Source organism: Lipotes vexillifer, unplaced genomic scaffold, assembly GCF_000442215.2.
Source record: "Lipotes vexillifer unplaced genomic scaffold, Lipotes_vexillifer_v1.1 scaffold689, whole genome shotgun sequence".
Classification (NCBI taxonomy): Eukaryota; Metazoa; Chordata; class Mammalia; order Artiodactyla; family Lipotidae; genus Lipotes; species Lipotes vexillifer.
Genome location: NW_006772359.1, coordinates 633251 through 647337, shown reverse-complemented (window position 1 = coordinate 647337; position 14087 = coordinate 633251). Strand labels below are relative to the sequence as shown.

Here is a 14087-nt window from a genome sequence, read left to right as displayed (position 1 = left end):
CCTACGTAAAGACTATGAAGGGGATCTTTTTCAAATCGTTGGCAATGGACCAGATCCATCCTCCAAAGGTTATAATCACTATCAAAAGGCTGCATTTACGCTGCACCAGTCTCCCCCACGCCAAACCCTATTTGTTCTCTGATACTGGTACCAAAGCGTTTGTGGCCATGTGGCAGGGCTAATTTCTTGGTCCTAACCTCACATGGCAATGTGCCCCCTATACATTTTGAACTTTAACAAGAGATTCTGGATCTGATATCCATGGATTTATGTAGGACCTTTTAGAAGCTGTATTTTCTTCCTTTTTTTCACTCACGAGGATAAAAGCTTCTAGACTTCTCCCCCAATTAATATAAGTATCTAAATTTGCCCCATCTACATTTCCAGGGGATCTCTTACTTACATATAAAGACTTCACTCATTCCCTAATGGTTGCCTTATTCTAGAGCAAAAAGTGATGATCAGTTTAGCCTACCAGTGACAGTAGTCCTGTCCTTGTTTACTTTCATCATCTGCTTTTTCCATTCTAACTTGGTTGTCTAAGGTGTAACAACCAGAATATTCCAGGTGAGGAGGCACGGCATGGTTTTATAATATTAGGATAATGCCTTGTTTTGTTACCAATACTTTTTCCAATGATAACAAGCATTTTGGGGAAAGTTTTCAGCTCCAATTTAACACCAAGTTCTTTAGAGCCTAGGATAAAGGCAGACAGGTCCTTTTCCTGCATCAGTCTTTCATCCCTTATGCACACTCTGGGTTCTCTCTGGCCCAGTGCAATATTTTAACTTGCTCAAAAGGGCATTTATCTGCTACTGTGCTGCCCACTCACACAGTCCATGTGATGCTCCCGGTAGTTTGGCATTTCTGTACTTGGCAAAGCTTACTGTCATCTGGAGATTTCACCATGTACTTGCTAGAGTCTTAAGATCTCTAGACATTTTTTGTTTCATTTTAAACCTTTGGGGTAGATCTTTGTCAAATGATTTCAGGTTAAGTCTAAATACAATTTCCTCTCTATTTGCCCATTTACTCTCAGAAACGAGAGTAAGGTTTCCCAGGCATGCTTCTCACTCCAGAAGAAATTATCCCATCTTCATTCTGTGGAGTATTCTGTTTAGCATCTAGGAAAGCCATTACACACACGCTGATATTCCCTAGATTCCGAACAGGAACTGGGTCTTCCATTTGTCCTCTGCTCTGCCACAGCACCTAATATAGAGATTTGCCCACTAAATAGCTATAAAACATCCCTAAATAAACAGAGGAACAGCACAGAAAGGAATTGGATAGTACCTCTTCCCTATGGAATTCAATACATGTTATTCAGTCTCTCAAGATTGCTGGGCATTTGGAATAGGCCGTTTTTTTAAACCACACAAGAGGCATCTGGTTCTGCAAAAGGCAGATGGTTAAGTCAGTGATGGAAACGAAGACTGGAAAGAATGACTCCTGACTATTCACCTGGCAGGGCTGCTCCTCCATCAGATGGAAATTAAACGACTTAAAATTACAGAAAACATCAAATTTCTTAAACCGAGGGCAGAAAAGTCACTCTGCTTTACTCCTGTCACTCCTTAAAAAAATGAAATAGCGATCACATGTTCATTCTTCCGTAGGGCTTACATGTTATAGCGTATAGGAATCTTGAGAGAACACATCTAAATGTGCACCTATTCTTGTCATCAATTGTTCATATAAAGTTTTACTACTCAACTTTAAACTTTCTAAGTAGCAAGTCCAGTTTCAAAACCTATGAGCTCTTTGAATAATATTTCTATAGTATGATTTGCCTTTAGTTCGGAAATACAAATACTCATATGCTATTCAAATACTAAATAAAGTGATTTCTAACACAGAAAATATTATTTACAAATCATGAGCTGCTTTTGGACAATAAATATTTTACTTACCTTATGAGTATAACTTCACCAAAATTTGTAAACTGTTGCAGAAGTTCATCAATCAAAGCATCATCGAAAAAATTATTTTCTGGTAGAGAACTTTTGATTGAGACCAACACCGTACCATCTGGTGGACCCTGAACGGCAATTACTTCTTTATAAATGCTTTGCCTCTCTTCAGCTTCCACTTCAAATATATCGATATCAATCAGGGCAACGACAGGCCTTAGGCATAAAGGAAGGAAGATGTGTCAGGAACATTTAAGGAAGGATGTATTTCAAATAAATTTCAAGCACAATTAGGAACACAGAGACTGTTTAAACCTATGGTCAGAAGTCTTCAGCTCGGCCCTTCCGTAGTGCAGCAAAGTGCCAGGAGTCCATGTGTAGAGGAGTTTGCTTCCATCTTGAAAACTAGCATTTAGGAGATCTAAATCTTCAGCTGCAGCCAGAATAAAACAAAACATACGAGAAGCTACCTGAGCATGACCAATCATGTGGAGCTCCTTCATTTCACTGGCTTCAGGTGTCTGAGGCTGGGAAGCCAGACACACTTGCTAACAGGCAAGAAGTCTAGACATCGTTAAGTTAAAAAGGTTTCTTGGTGAGGTTATCACGTTATGCTTTACTTAGTTAAAATTAAGATGAGCCTTTACTCTGAGGCTACTTAAAGGCCCTGTGACCAGAGAGTGTTTCAAAAATAACTGGACAGACAGGTAGCAGTTCAAAATATCTGCAAACCACCTGAGTGATTCAAATTAGAAATCTTAATTAGCATTCAGTTGACAATTCCGTAAAAATGTTTCCCTGCTTCTCTTTGTATGACCCTACATTACTGAAAGAAAATAGATTGAAAAATTAAAGTATTACAAGCAGGTCTGAGAATTTTTTTTAAGTTTTATATTTAAATTGAATTTATTTTATTCTAGATAACCTGTGTTGAAAAAAAAAAGTAGTCCTCCTCGCCTTATTCGATATTTGTATCATTCCCTTCTTCCTTGTACAATCTGCACTAGTTCCTTTAAATGAAGAAGTCCATTTCCCAACTTTCCCAACCTGATCTGTCAAAGGGCCACTTCCTTCTTCTCCAGAGGACACGGTCTGTCCATGCAGGGGTGCGGCACTTTTCACTGGTGTCGTAGTCATCAGAAAACAAATCGTATTTATACGTTGGAGCAAAGGTTACTTTTCCTTCTAAAAAGCCTCTAAAAATCTAAAATAAACACACACAAAGTAAGTTATTCGAAAAGGCAAAAACGTTCTGTTTTCATTCAGGCAGCCATGCAGTAAATATCTATTATGTGCTGGAGACTCATGAAATTTATGTGCCTCTGATGAACACTTCTAACTGAATGGAACAGAGCTTAAGAAAAAAATAACCCAAGACGTGGGCTTTACCATGCCACTTGTCTGACATCTGATTAAGCAAAGTACAAAAAATGTGAACAATGGAATTCCACCAGACTTTTGAGCTACATGACACATTTAGAACTGTATGGATTTTGGAAATCAAATAGTTTGATGTCTTATTCTCAAATGAGGAATTGGGGCCTAAGAAGGTTACATGGTATCCATCAGAATTTATTGGGGCCTAAGAAGGTTACATGGTATCCATCAGAATTTAAGTCTGATGACCAGAAAGATACCATATCAAGTGGCTTCAATCACCTCTTCTTAAAAAAATTTTTTTAAAATAAATTCTTCCAACTTTTGTGGTCACAAGTTTTTAGAACTAAGTCTCAAAAAGGCAGATGATATGAGAAACAACAACATCAAAATAAAGCAAATTACCATAGGATCTTAAAGCCAAAATGCTCTAGCCCTGACAAGTAAGATTCTAAACTCGCTATTACTGAAAGAAAAAAATGTATATTCTTCTACTTGAAAGTGAATCTTATGGAGACACAATATATTTTTCCTCCTGGAAATTATTACGAGTTTTCCTTCCCTTTTCTTTTTTTTAAAAGAGAAGGCAGGGCTTCCCTGGTGGTGCAGTGGTTGAGAGTCCGCCTGCCGATGCAGGGGACACGGGTTTGTGCCCTGGTCCGGGAAGATCCCACATGCCGCGGAGCTGCTGGGCCCGTGAGCCATGGCCACTGAGCCTGCGCGTCCGGAGCCTGTGCTCCGCAACGGGAGAGGCCACAACAGTGAGAGGCCCGTGTACCGCCAAAAAAAAAAAAAAGAGAAGGCAATTTTCTATCTGTTAAACTGTAGATATATATCTACTAAGTATAAAGAGACTCCAATAGGTTAAAAAAAAAAAAAAAAAAGCAACACTTTAAGAAAAGTATGTTTTCATAATCAAAGGTCACCTTCTTCCCAATGCAAGTATCTTAAGTATGTATCTACCTGTCCAGCATTTTTCTGGTTGATAAGCTGATCTCCTGCTATAAGAGAATCCCAATTTTGCTGTCTTATGAGCTCTTTCACTTCTTCATTAGGAAGATCGATTCGATAGTTGAAATCACCGCACCAAAATACGTAGTCATGGGAGAACAGCATCCTCCCCTGGAAGCAAAGAGAGAATTTTAAACAATCAATTAAAAAAATGTTTTACAACTTCTTCTTTGCCTCACCCCTGCCATGCCCAGTTTATTTAACCCCACAGCAATTACACATGAAGTATCTAATATTTAGGTGAACAATGCTGACATTTCTAGGAACTACCTTAAATTTAAAAACTGATATAGAATTTGGGGTAAATTGAAACACATTTCAAAGCTTCCTCTTCAAAAACAAGCAGCAAGAGTTTACCATTGGAAAACTCAACTTCCGCGCTATTTCCACGAAATCCTCATTTCGTTCTTTGACCTGCGATTGTCCTGCAGCAAAGTGGCTGCAGACGAAGCAGAGGCTTGTGGTGTGGAACAGCATTCGTATTGCGACTGCTCCCTTATTTCCAGTTGCGCCTCCCATTCCAGTCTTCACAGTATCAACTGCAACATCCCTTTAAAAGGAAGAATTCTAAATCAAAGATCAGAAATTCCAATAGTTCCGTGTGCATAAGAAAATAGGAATGTCTGTTACATAATTATAACATTACACATTGCGGGGCACTTTGAGGGCAAGCCTGTGAAAGAGTACAGTGAAACTATTAGTGATTCTTTACTCAAGAACACATTTAAATAGAGTTACCATATGATCCAGGGATCCCACTCCTGGGCATATATTGGGAGAAAACTATAATTCTAAAAGACACATGCACCCCAATGTTCATTGCAGCACTATTTACAATAGCCAAGATATGGAAGCAACCTAAATGTCCATCCACAGATGAATGGATAAAGAAGATGTGGTACAGGGACTTCCCTGGTGGCCCAGTGGTTAAGAATCCACCTGCCAAAGCAGGGGACACGGGTTCAAGACCTGGTCCAGGAAGATCCCACATGCCGCAGAGCAACTAACCCTGTACACCACAACTACTGAGCCTGCGTGCCACAACTACTGAGGCCCACGCGCCTAGAGCCTGTGCTCCGCAACAAGAGAAGCCACCACAATGAGAAGCCCGTGCACCGCAACAAAGACCCAACGCAGCCATAAATAAATAAATAAATAAATTTTAAATCTTCAGCAACGTTTAAAAAAAAAGAGTAAGTACTACTTTATAAACAAAAAAAGAAAAGAAAAGAAAAGAAGATGTGGTATATATATACAATGGAATACTACTCAGCCACAAAAAAGAATGAAATAATGCCATTTGTGGCAACATGAATAGACCTAGAGACTGTCATACTAAGTGAAAGAAGTCAGAGAAAGACAAATACCATATCACTTATAAGCAAATGAACTTATTTACAAAACAGAAGTAGACCCACAGACACAGAACACAAATTTATGGTTACCAAAGGAGAAGGGGGGTGGTGGGAGGGATAAATTAAGAGTTTGGGATTAACATATACACACTACTATATATAAAATAGATAATAAGGGCCTAGTGTATAGCACAGGGAACTCTACTCAATACTCTGTAATGGCCTATATGAGAAAAGAAGCTAAAAAAGAGTGGATATATGTATATGTATAACTGATTCACTTTTCTGTACACCTGAAACTAACACAACATTGCAAATTATACCCCAATAAAATTTTTTTGAATAATAAAATAAAATAAAACATAACCAACAAGGACCTACTGTATAGCACAGGAAACTATACTCAATATTTTGTAACAACCTATTAGGGAAAAGAATCTGTAAAAGAATAGATAAATATACAAATGTATAACTGAATCACTTTGCTGTATACCTGAAACTAACACAACATTGTAAATCAACTATATTTCAATTAAAAAAAAACACATTTAAAAACAAGAACCATGAACAAGTGTTTCTCTGAAGCCACAAACATGACAGGGCTTTTCATTATCTGATGTTAGGAAGCAGCCTTAGGAGAGCGATCTGTTTACTGACCTGATGAATGGAGCATGCTGTGGTCTGATAAAAACAAACAGACAGACGCCCACCAACTGCTCGGAGGCTAGCAGCACATACTTGTTGTCTCTGGAAATGGTCTTCTGAAGTTCCACGGCCCAGAGCTTCTGATTTGTTGTGCTAACAGAAAACATTAAAAAGGGAATCTTCAAAAAGATGGCGACAGTAATATAGCCTGTTTTATAAGACAGTTGTCAATTATACCTTTATATGCTCACATTTAATAAAACTACTGACATCACGAAATCCACACCAACAGTGAAGTCTTTACGCGGGCCGGGCTTTTTTGTTTCCTTTAAAAATGAAAACCCAAAATTTAGCCAAAAGAACACCCACACTTCAAAGTCTGTCCTATTATTCCCTTACAAAGAAAATATGAGCTTACTGATTAAATGAGTGCTCACCATGTGAGTAATCTCAAGCTTGTATACTTTATTTTTTCTTTAGTATTCATTGGGATAACAGAGAAGAACATGCTTCCAGATACATTCCCCCGCCTTTTCTTATTTTTATGGGTTATAATATCTTAAAAAAACTTATAATGGAAAATTGTAAACATCCACAAGAAAGAGATAATCATAAAATAAACCACCATATACCCATTATCCAGCTTCACCAATTATCAACATTTTGCCAATCATTCTTCTTCCATACCCCATCCCCTTTTTTTAAACCTGAAATATTTTAACCCAAATCTGAGACATAGGCCACTTCACCCAGAAACACTTTGGTATGCACCTGTAAATGCAACAGGACATTTTCATTTTTGCGTAGTCACAATGCCATTATCACACTCAAATATTAACGATTCTTTAGTATCATCTAATACTCAGTTCATATATAAATTTCCCTGATTATCTAAAAAAAAGCACTCTTCTTACAGTTGGTTTCTTTAAAACAGGGTCCAAATAAGGTCCACACATTGCATTTGCTTGTCTCTTAATCTCTCTTAATCTTTAGCAGTCTCTCAGCTCACTCAACCCTCTTTTTAACGCTATTTATTTTTTAAGAAGTTGGGCTATTTGTCTGTAAAATGTTTAACAGTCTGGATTTGTCTGATGTGTCTTCATGGTACCTTGTCCCTCTGCCAGGTTTGTTTTAAACTGGTTACTCTAGAAGCTTGATCAAGAAACATTCAGTTTTATTGATTTGTTTTGGCAAAAATAACCTCACAGGTGGTATGGTCACCCTTGCATCATAGCAGGAACTAATCTCTGTGATATTACACCTGATAGGCTGTTAGGACCGTGACAATTGACTCATTGTAATAAAAAGTTCCTCCACTGATCCTTCTTCTAAGATTTTAACATCGACTGATGATCATTGCCTATAGATCCATTATTTCATTAGGGTTTACAACATGTTGACTTCATAATTTCAGCACTCCATGGGCATCTGTAATAAGTTGGAATTCTTCTATAAACAACTTCTCTCTTATCAACTACTCAGTTATTCTGAAACACAGTTCATATAAAGAAGGTAGCAAAAATGCTTGAGTCTTTCTCTTTATACGTTTTCAGAGTATTAAGTTTGTGCCCAAGAACCTCCAATGGCAAGCAAAAACAATCTTCTCGTAGTTCCAGGTCATGCAAATGATAAACGGTAAGCCAGAATACGACCTCACATCCACCCATCTAATCTATCTAACACTATGCCATACTGCCTCCAAAATACAAATTCAGGGCACGGATTCCCTACCAACCCCACCACTAAGACTTGGATTCTGAAAACAGAACGACAGCTTTCATCCCTTTCTTCAGCTCTCTCAATGAACCCTGATCACTCCATTCCAAACCACACACACCTCCCCACCCCCACATGCCCAATCCCCTGACCTCTATCTATCTACTTTCGGTTGCACCTACCGTCTTCTAACACGCTATATAAGTTACTTATTCGAGTTATTTATTGTCTGTCTCCTCCACTAGAAAAGAAGGTGCACACAGGTAGGGATATTTGTCTGTTTTATTCATTGATGTATCTTTAGCACTTAGGGTAGGTGCTCTGTAGATATTGGTTAAATATATGAATGAATAATCACCATTTTCATTAAAGAATAATTTGATTAATCTCTACTTAGACCAACAACTGAACAATGTGTTTGGTACTGGGAGCCCTCAGAATATGTTCTAAGACCTGAATCTGTATTTTCAGGAAAGAGTCAAACAGCAAAATGAATGAAGTTGGAATTCTTTTCTACTTCCCTGTATAAATTGTTACTCACTTTAGCTAAGAAGAAAGTTGTCATTTTCAAGACTGATGACTATAATACCATACTATTTCAGCCCATAATTTTATTCTGAATATCTTTTTTAAAAAGTCACAAAAGAGGACTTCCCTGGTGGCACAGTGGTTAAGAATCCGCCTGCCAATGCAGGGGACACGGGTTCGAGCCCTGGTCCGGGAAGATCCCAAATGCCGTGGAGCAACTAAGCCCGTGCACCACAACTACTGAGCCTGCGCTCTAGAGCCCGCGAGCCACAATTACTGAAGCCTGCACGCCTAGAGCCCGTGCTCCGCAACGAGAAGCCACCGCAATGAGAAGCCCGCGCACCGCAACAAAGGGTAGCCCCCGCTCGCTGCAACTAGAGAAAAGCCCGCGCTCAGCAACAAAGATCCAACGCAGCCAAAAATAAAATAAATAAATAAAATTAAAAAACGAAAAAGATTCTTTAAAAAAAAAGTCACAGAAGATGGGCAACTACTCAACTTTTAAAGCAAGCATCATTTCTTAAAATACAACACTTAAGCTTTCAATTTCACTAAAATAATCTGCATTTGTAATAACACTTCAGAACATCAGTTCTCTGCTGTGGTCGGGGAACACTCCTGGGGATCCCTAAAACCCATGAGGTCAAAACTGTCTCCCTAATATCGCTAAGAGGTTGCCTTTTTCACTGTATTGACATTTGCATGATGGTGCAAAAACAATAAGTAAAAGTGCTGATGTCTTAGCAGGAATCCAGGCACCAAACTGTACTAGTATTCCTTATAATCTTTACCCCCATGCGCTCACAGTTTAAAAAAATGCCATTTCACCTAAGAATATCCTGATGAAGCAGTAAACATTGTTAATTCTGTCAAAGCTCAATCCTTGAGTCCCATCTTTATAGTATTCTGTGTGATGAATGGACAATACACATCAAGCACTTCCAGAGAAAAGCACCTGATACTTTGAGTTCAGAGCTGAAATGCCCCTTTTTTCATAGAATATAAGAAAGAACGAGTGACAGACTACGGTTATTCAGATTTAGATTATTTGGCAAACAGTTTTTCAGCCAAGTCTGTGTTTTTAAGGGGAAAAAAAATAGCATCTATTTCCAAAGATAAAATTTATGTTTTCAAGCAAAAATGAGAATCTTGATAACCCTGTATCTGCTACTCTGATCTTGACAGCTTCCACATACTTGAAGAATTTGCTGATGAGATGGGTGATGAAATTAACCAACATAATGTTTAATATTGTATAACGAAATGTGTCAAAATTTGGAAGATCTACATAACTCAATGAACTAATATGTTCCAAATGACCAACACATGATGTTTCAAAATCATGCAAGGGTAAAAGATAAACCAATGTTTTAATATAACTGAGCACAAAAAGGTCATCGCTATGGTTTCAGATTCCACACTGCAACTAACCTTTGGGAAACTATTTGTTAAGTGGTATCAGAGAAGAAATGATCTGAAAAGGCTATTAAGATATTTCAGTTTCCAGCTACATATTTATGTGATTTTCTTCATATAATTCAACCAAAACAACATATTGCAACAGAGTAATGCAGAAGTAGATGTGAGAATACAGCCGTCTTAAGCCAGATTCTAAAGATATTTGCAAAACTATCGATCAATGCCATCCTTCTCAGTAAATTTTGGTTTTGGAAAACAGCTACTTTTCAGGAAGAAAATGTGTTATTTATGTTAACATGTATGAGTTTATTATCATTGTTATTTTTAAATGAATTAAATGTTTTAAATTTTTCATTTTTCATTTCTAATGTGATACATATCAAGAGATAAAACTCACATAAATAAAAGTTCTTTAAGATTTTCAATATGTTTAAGAGTGTAGAAAGACCTGAAACCAAAAAGTTTGAGAACTGCTATTTTATAGTTTAAAAAGCATCTTCACATAGATTCTCTCAATCTATCCTTGTAACAAGTACTTAGTTATCTGCTCCCCATGTCCGTCAACTAGAAAGTTTCCCTGTGTGTTACCTGGCTGGCTTACCTTGCATTCACAATGTTTCCAGCATTCAACTCTACCATTTCCTCAAAACCAATGGCAAATATATCAGTTGGTTTACTTCTTTTATCTACAATGAAGCATCCAGGAGAGACTTTTAAGAGATGGCCTTAGTTAAATGGCAACCCCCCTACCCCCCAAGCCAACTAAGATCAACGTCAGATCTCATAAAAGTCCATTTTTGTGTTTCAAGTTTAACCAAATTCAAATTAAAGGCAAAACCCCCTGAGGGGGACAAAAATTACTTTCCATTTAGTTTCTATTTAGGTGAGCTAAGTTTGCCTATCTAAGACTGTTATTCTTGAAGATCCTTAAGTCCTTTCAGAAATCATTTTGAAAGAATTCTTGCTCAAGTTTGTACCATGGACAGCAGAGAAACAAGCCACTTCTCAAAGGCTAAAGTGACTCAAAATGGAAAGGGAAAGAAATTTTTCAGAAAGGGTACAAATAATAAAGTGGTTGAATAACAGTCTCAAATTAGAGGAAACAGTTGAGAGGGATTTTTTACACTTAAATTTGAAGATTCCTAAGTGGAAGCAATCCAGGAAAATGAGAAGAGTCATTGGCTCAGACTAACCCCTCTGTTCTAGCCATTAGCTCTCTCATAGCTGACAAGACCAAAAGAGAACAGAGCTGCTTTAGATAAGCAACCCCAGGGTACTTGGGTGTCCCAAGCATTCAGAAATGAGGATAAATAGCTAGAGAAAGAACTTATAAATACTATGAACAAATACTGAGAAAAAAAATTTATTGACTGCTATTATGTGCAAGGCTTATATACAAATCTTCTCATTTACTATACAAACACCTTAGGAGACAGATTATATTTGCCTTTTATTTACAGACAGGAAACTGAGGCTTTGGAGAACCTAAGCAACTTGCCCGAGTTCACAAATAAAATGCAGTGGCCCAACTCTGGAACGAAACTGCCCGAGTTCAAACCCTGGTTGTGTCACTACTAGCTGAACGACCTTGGGCAGGTCACTTCTCTTACTGTGTCTCAGTTTCTCATCTGTGAAACTGGAATAATAATAGTGACGGTATGTTAGGTCTGTTATAAGGGTTAAATGAATAGATGTAAAGTAGTTAGAACTGTAATATTAGCTGTTATTTTATTATTGTTATTATTACTACTACAACAACAGTTTCAAGTTAGGTTCAGTGTAAATGAAAAGGGGCATTTTAATAAAAGTTTAGGGAAATTCCCAGGGTTTAAGGTGTGACTGATTAAAGACAACTAAAAAAGGAAAATCTGCATCTCACAGTATTTCCTATGTACATCACCTTCATAAATTACATTTGGTAAATGTGTACCATTTGAAAAAGGAATTAAAGTTGACTTAAACAAAGAAGGCCTCAAATCCATGATTCTAGTTAAAATCTTAATACAAGCATCCTCAGCTTAGTGTTTGGTTCTGGCTATTAAGAGCTTGGTGGCAGAGTACCCAAACTGAATGACAAGTCTTTACAAGGATGCGTCAGTACCGTTTGCTATAAAGGGCCAACAAACGTCAAAACAAGTTTTGTAAAACTGCTCATGATCACCCTATTTCTTATCTTAGCAAGTAAAGGACTGTATTTGAAAAACAGAACATATTAAATTTGAAAAATTATCAATCATAAAATAAGCTTGCTTTGTATCAGTCTAAAGAATAAAAACAGAACTAGTTTTTCTTATACGTGTAGTTACCTTAAAGATTCCAATTTATGTACGGACCCAATTTCCTGAGAATCAAATAACAAAGAAAAGGATTTTTTATTTTACCATGTTTTCTTATGAAGCAGTAGATAAAGGTCTAGGAATACCAAAGACCTAAGATTTGAACAGATTTACCTATAAGAATGTTGGTCTTCAAATGTATAGATCCCAGTTTCTTTTATAAGGTAATGCATACTGTGAAGTGCCACATTTCTTTTCTAGATTAATAAATCACAGTCAGGGTTAATTAATTAAATCCGTATTATAAAAAGCCAACCTTGGAACTCCTGGATGCCAGCTAACTTGGGTGCATCAAGAAGCCAGTCAGTGAGGGTCTGATTCTTAAAAGCTATGCTGCGAAACTGCTTCCCGCCATTCACATTCCAGGTGCCCACACATACTCGAATTTTCTTGGGCTTTGAATACTTGTAGAAATTCTCACAGAGGCTCTTTAGAACTTTAGAAGATGCTAATCGAGAACAAAACACAACAGAATTTTGGCCGCATTTAACCATTTACAAAAATTGATTTTCACGACTGAGAAATGATGGCTGGAAAGTACAATTACCATCATCAGCACAAGGAAGCATCAGATACATGCATAAGCGCAAAAAAGACAGCCTTGAACACAGAGCTCAGCACAATGCAATTAACCAACACAACTTTTAAAAAATCATACATTAAGTACAATAGCCCAAGTAAAAAAACTATTACAAAATTAAGGCAACAAAAAAACATGCAGAACGAACAGTTCTGTTTCACTGAAATGGTACACTATTTTATGAAATACAAAAGCAGAGACTGCACATTTTTAGGAATATAGCAACTGACTTTCATACAGCTTTCATTCGGAGGCTAGTAAAAATATGTTACTTCTCCCCAAACAAAAACATTCAAGAACCATTACATTTAGGATTCTAGCTACTGACAGGTGGTTTGATGAATAATGGCTCCCTGACAAAAACACAAATTATGGACAATAATGAGAGGATGGAGATGAAGCCATGACTAAATGCCTCCCAGCTCAGAGGAGACACCAAGTCCTTACAAACGTTCTGCAAGGCCCCAAACAACCTGCCCCGCCTTTCTGCCCTCACCTGCCACCCCATCCCTGTTCTCTCACTGCTCAGCCACTGGACCCTCACAAGAATGGAAGCTCCATGAGGGCAGAAATGTTGGTCTAATATCCCTAGTGACTAGAAGAGCGCCTGGTACATAGTAAGTGCTCAGTAAGTAATGGTTAAATGAATAAATGTTCAATACATTTTGAATCCTCAATACTTTCCCACCTATTTTTTTGACTTCCACCTATCCTTCTTCCTCGTAAACCATGCTTCATTTAGGTTAAGTCAAATCCTTGGCACTTAAATTAATAGAGCCTTAACAGGACTTCAATCTAAAGACAGAGAATATGCCCTTAACGGGCGGTTAACTGGCAAGAGGAAAGGGAAATCACAATGGTGCTCACCTTTCACCACAGGATCTTATTTTATTACGATATTAATTATTATTGTTGGATACCAAGGTACACACAGCAAGCAGTCTTGTGAGAGAACGAGTGAAAGAGGCAAATAACTTTTTCGGATTAGAGTGAAAATAGTTTGACCTGTGAATCCCATGAAAGGACTGCTGATTTACATGACAAGCACGTCCCCACTGTTCCCAGGGGCAGATGTGCACATTTCTAGCCCTCTTGCTATTTGATTTGATTACTCATACAGAGGTGTCCAGTGGTAATGAAAGCAGATTATTTGTTCTGGCCTGTTGGTATGGTTAACTGAAAGCCTGCTGAACCTGGATAAAGAATA

At 37.7% G+C, this 14087-nt stretch overlaps 1 protein-coding gene across 3 annotated transcripts in view; it reads right to left on the bottom strand.

Annotated features, from left to right (window-relative positions):
• Positions 1-14087, bottom strand: part of SYNJ1 (synaptojanin 1) — an 88458-nt gene that overhangs the window by 23954 nt on the left and 50417 nt on the right. For all 3 annotated transcript variants that reach the window (XM_007447412.1, XM_007447413.1, XM_007447414.1), the window contains 8 exons: positions 12557-12748; positions 10566-10650; positions 6314-6454; positions 4659-4851; positions 4254-4412; positions 2961-3117; positions 2229-2346; positions 1914-2129 (listed from right to left, as the gene is read on the bottom strand). In XM_007447412.1, coding sequence (XP_007447474.1) covers positions 1914-2129; positions 2229-2346; positions 2961-3117; positions 4254-4412; positions 4659-4851; positions 6314-6454; positions 10566-10650; positions 12557-12748 — 1261 coding nt within the window. The remainder of the gene's footprint in view (positions 1-1913; positions 2130-2228; positions 2347-2960; positions 3118-4253; positions 4413-4658; positions 4852-6313; positions 6455-10565; positions 10651-12556; positions 12749-14087) is intronic.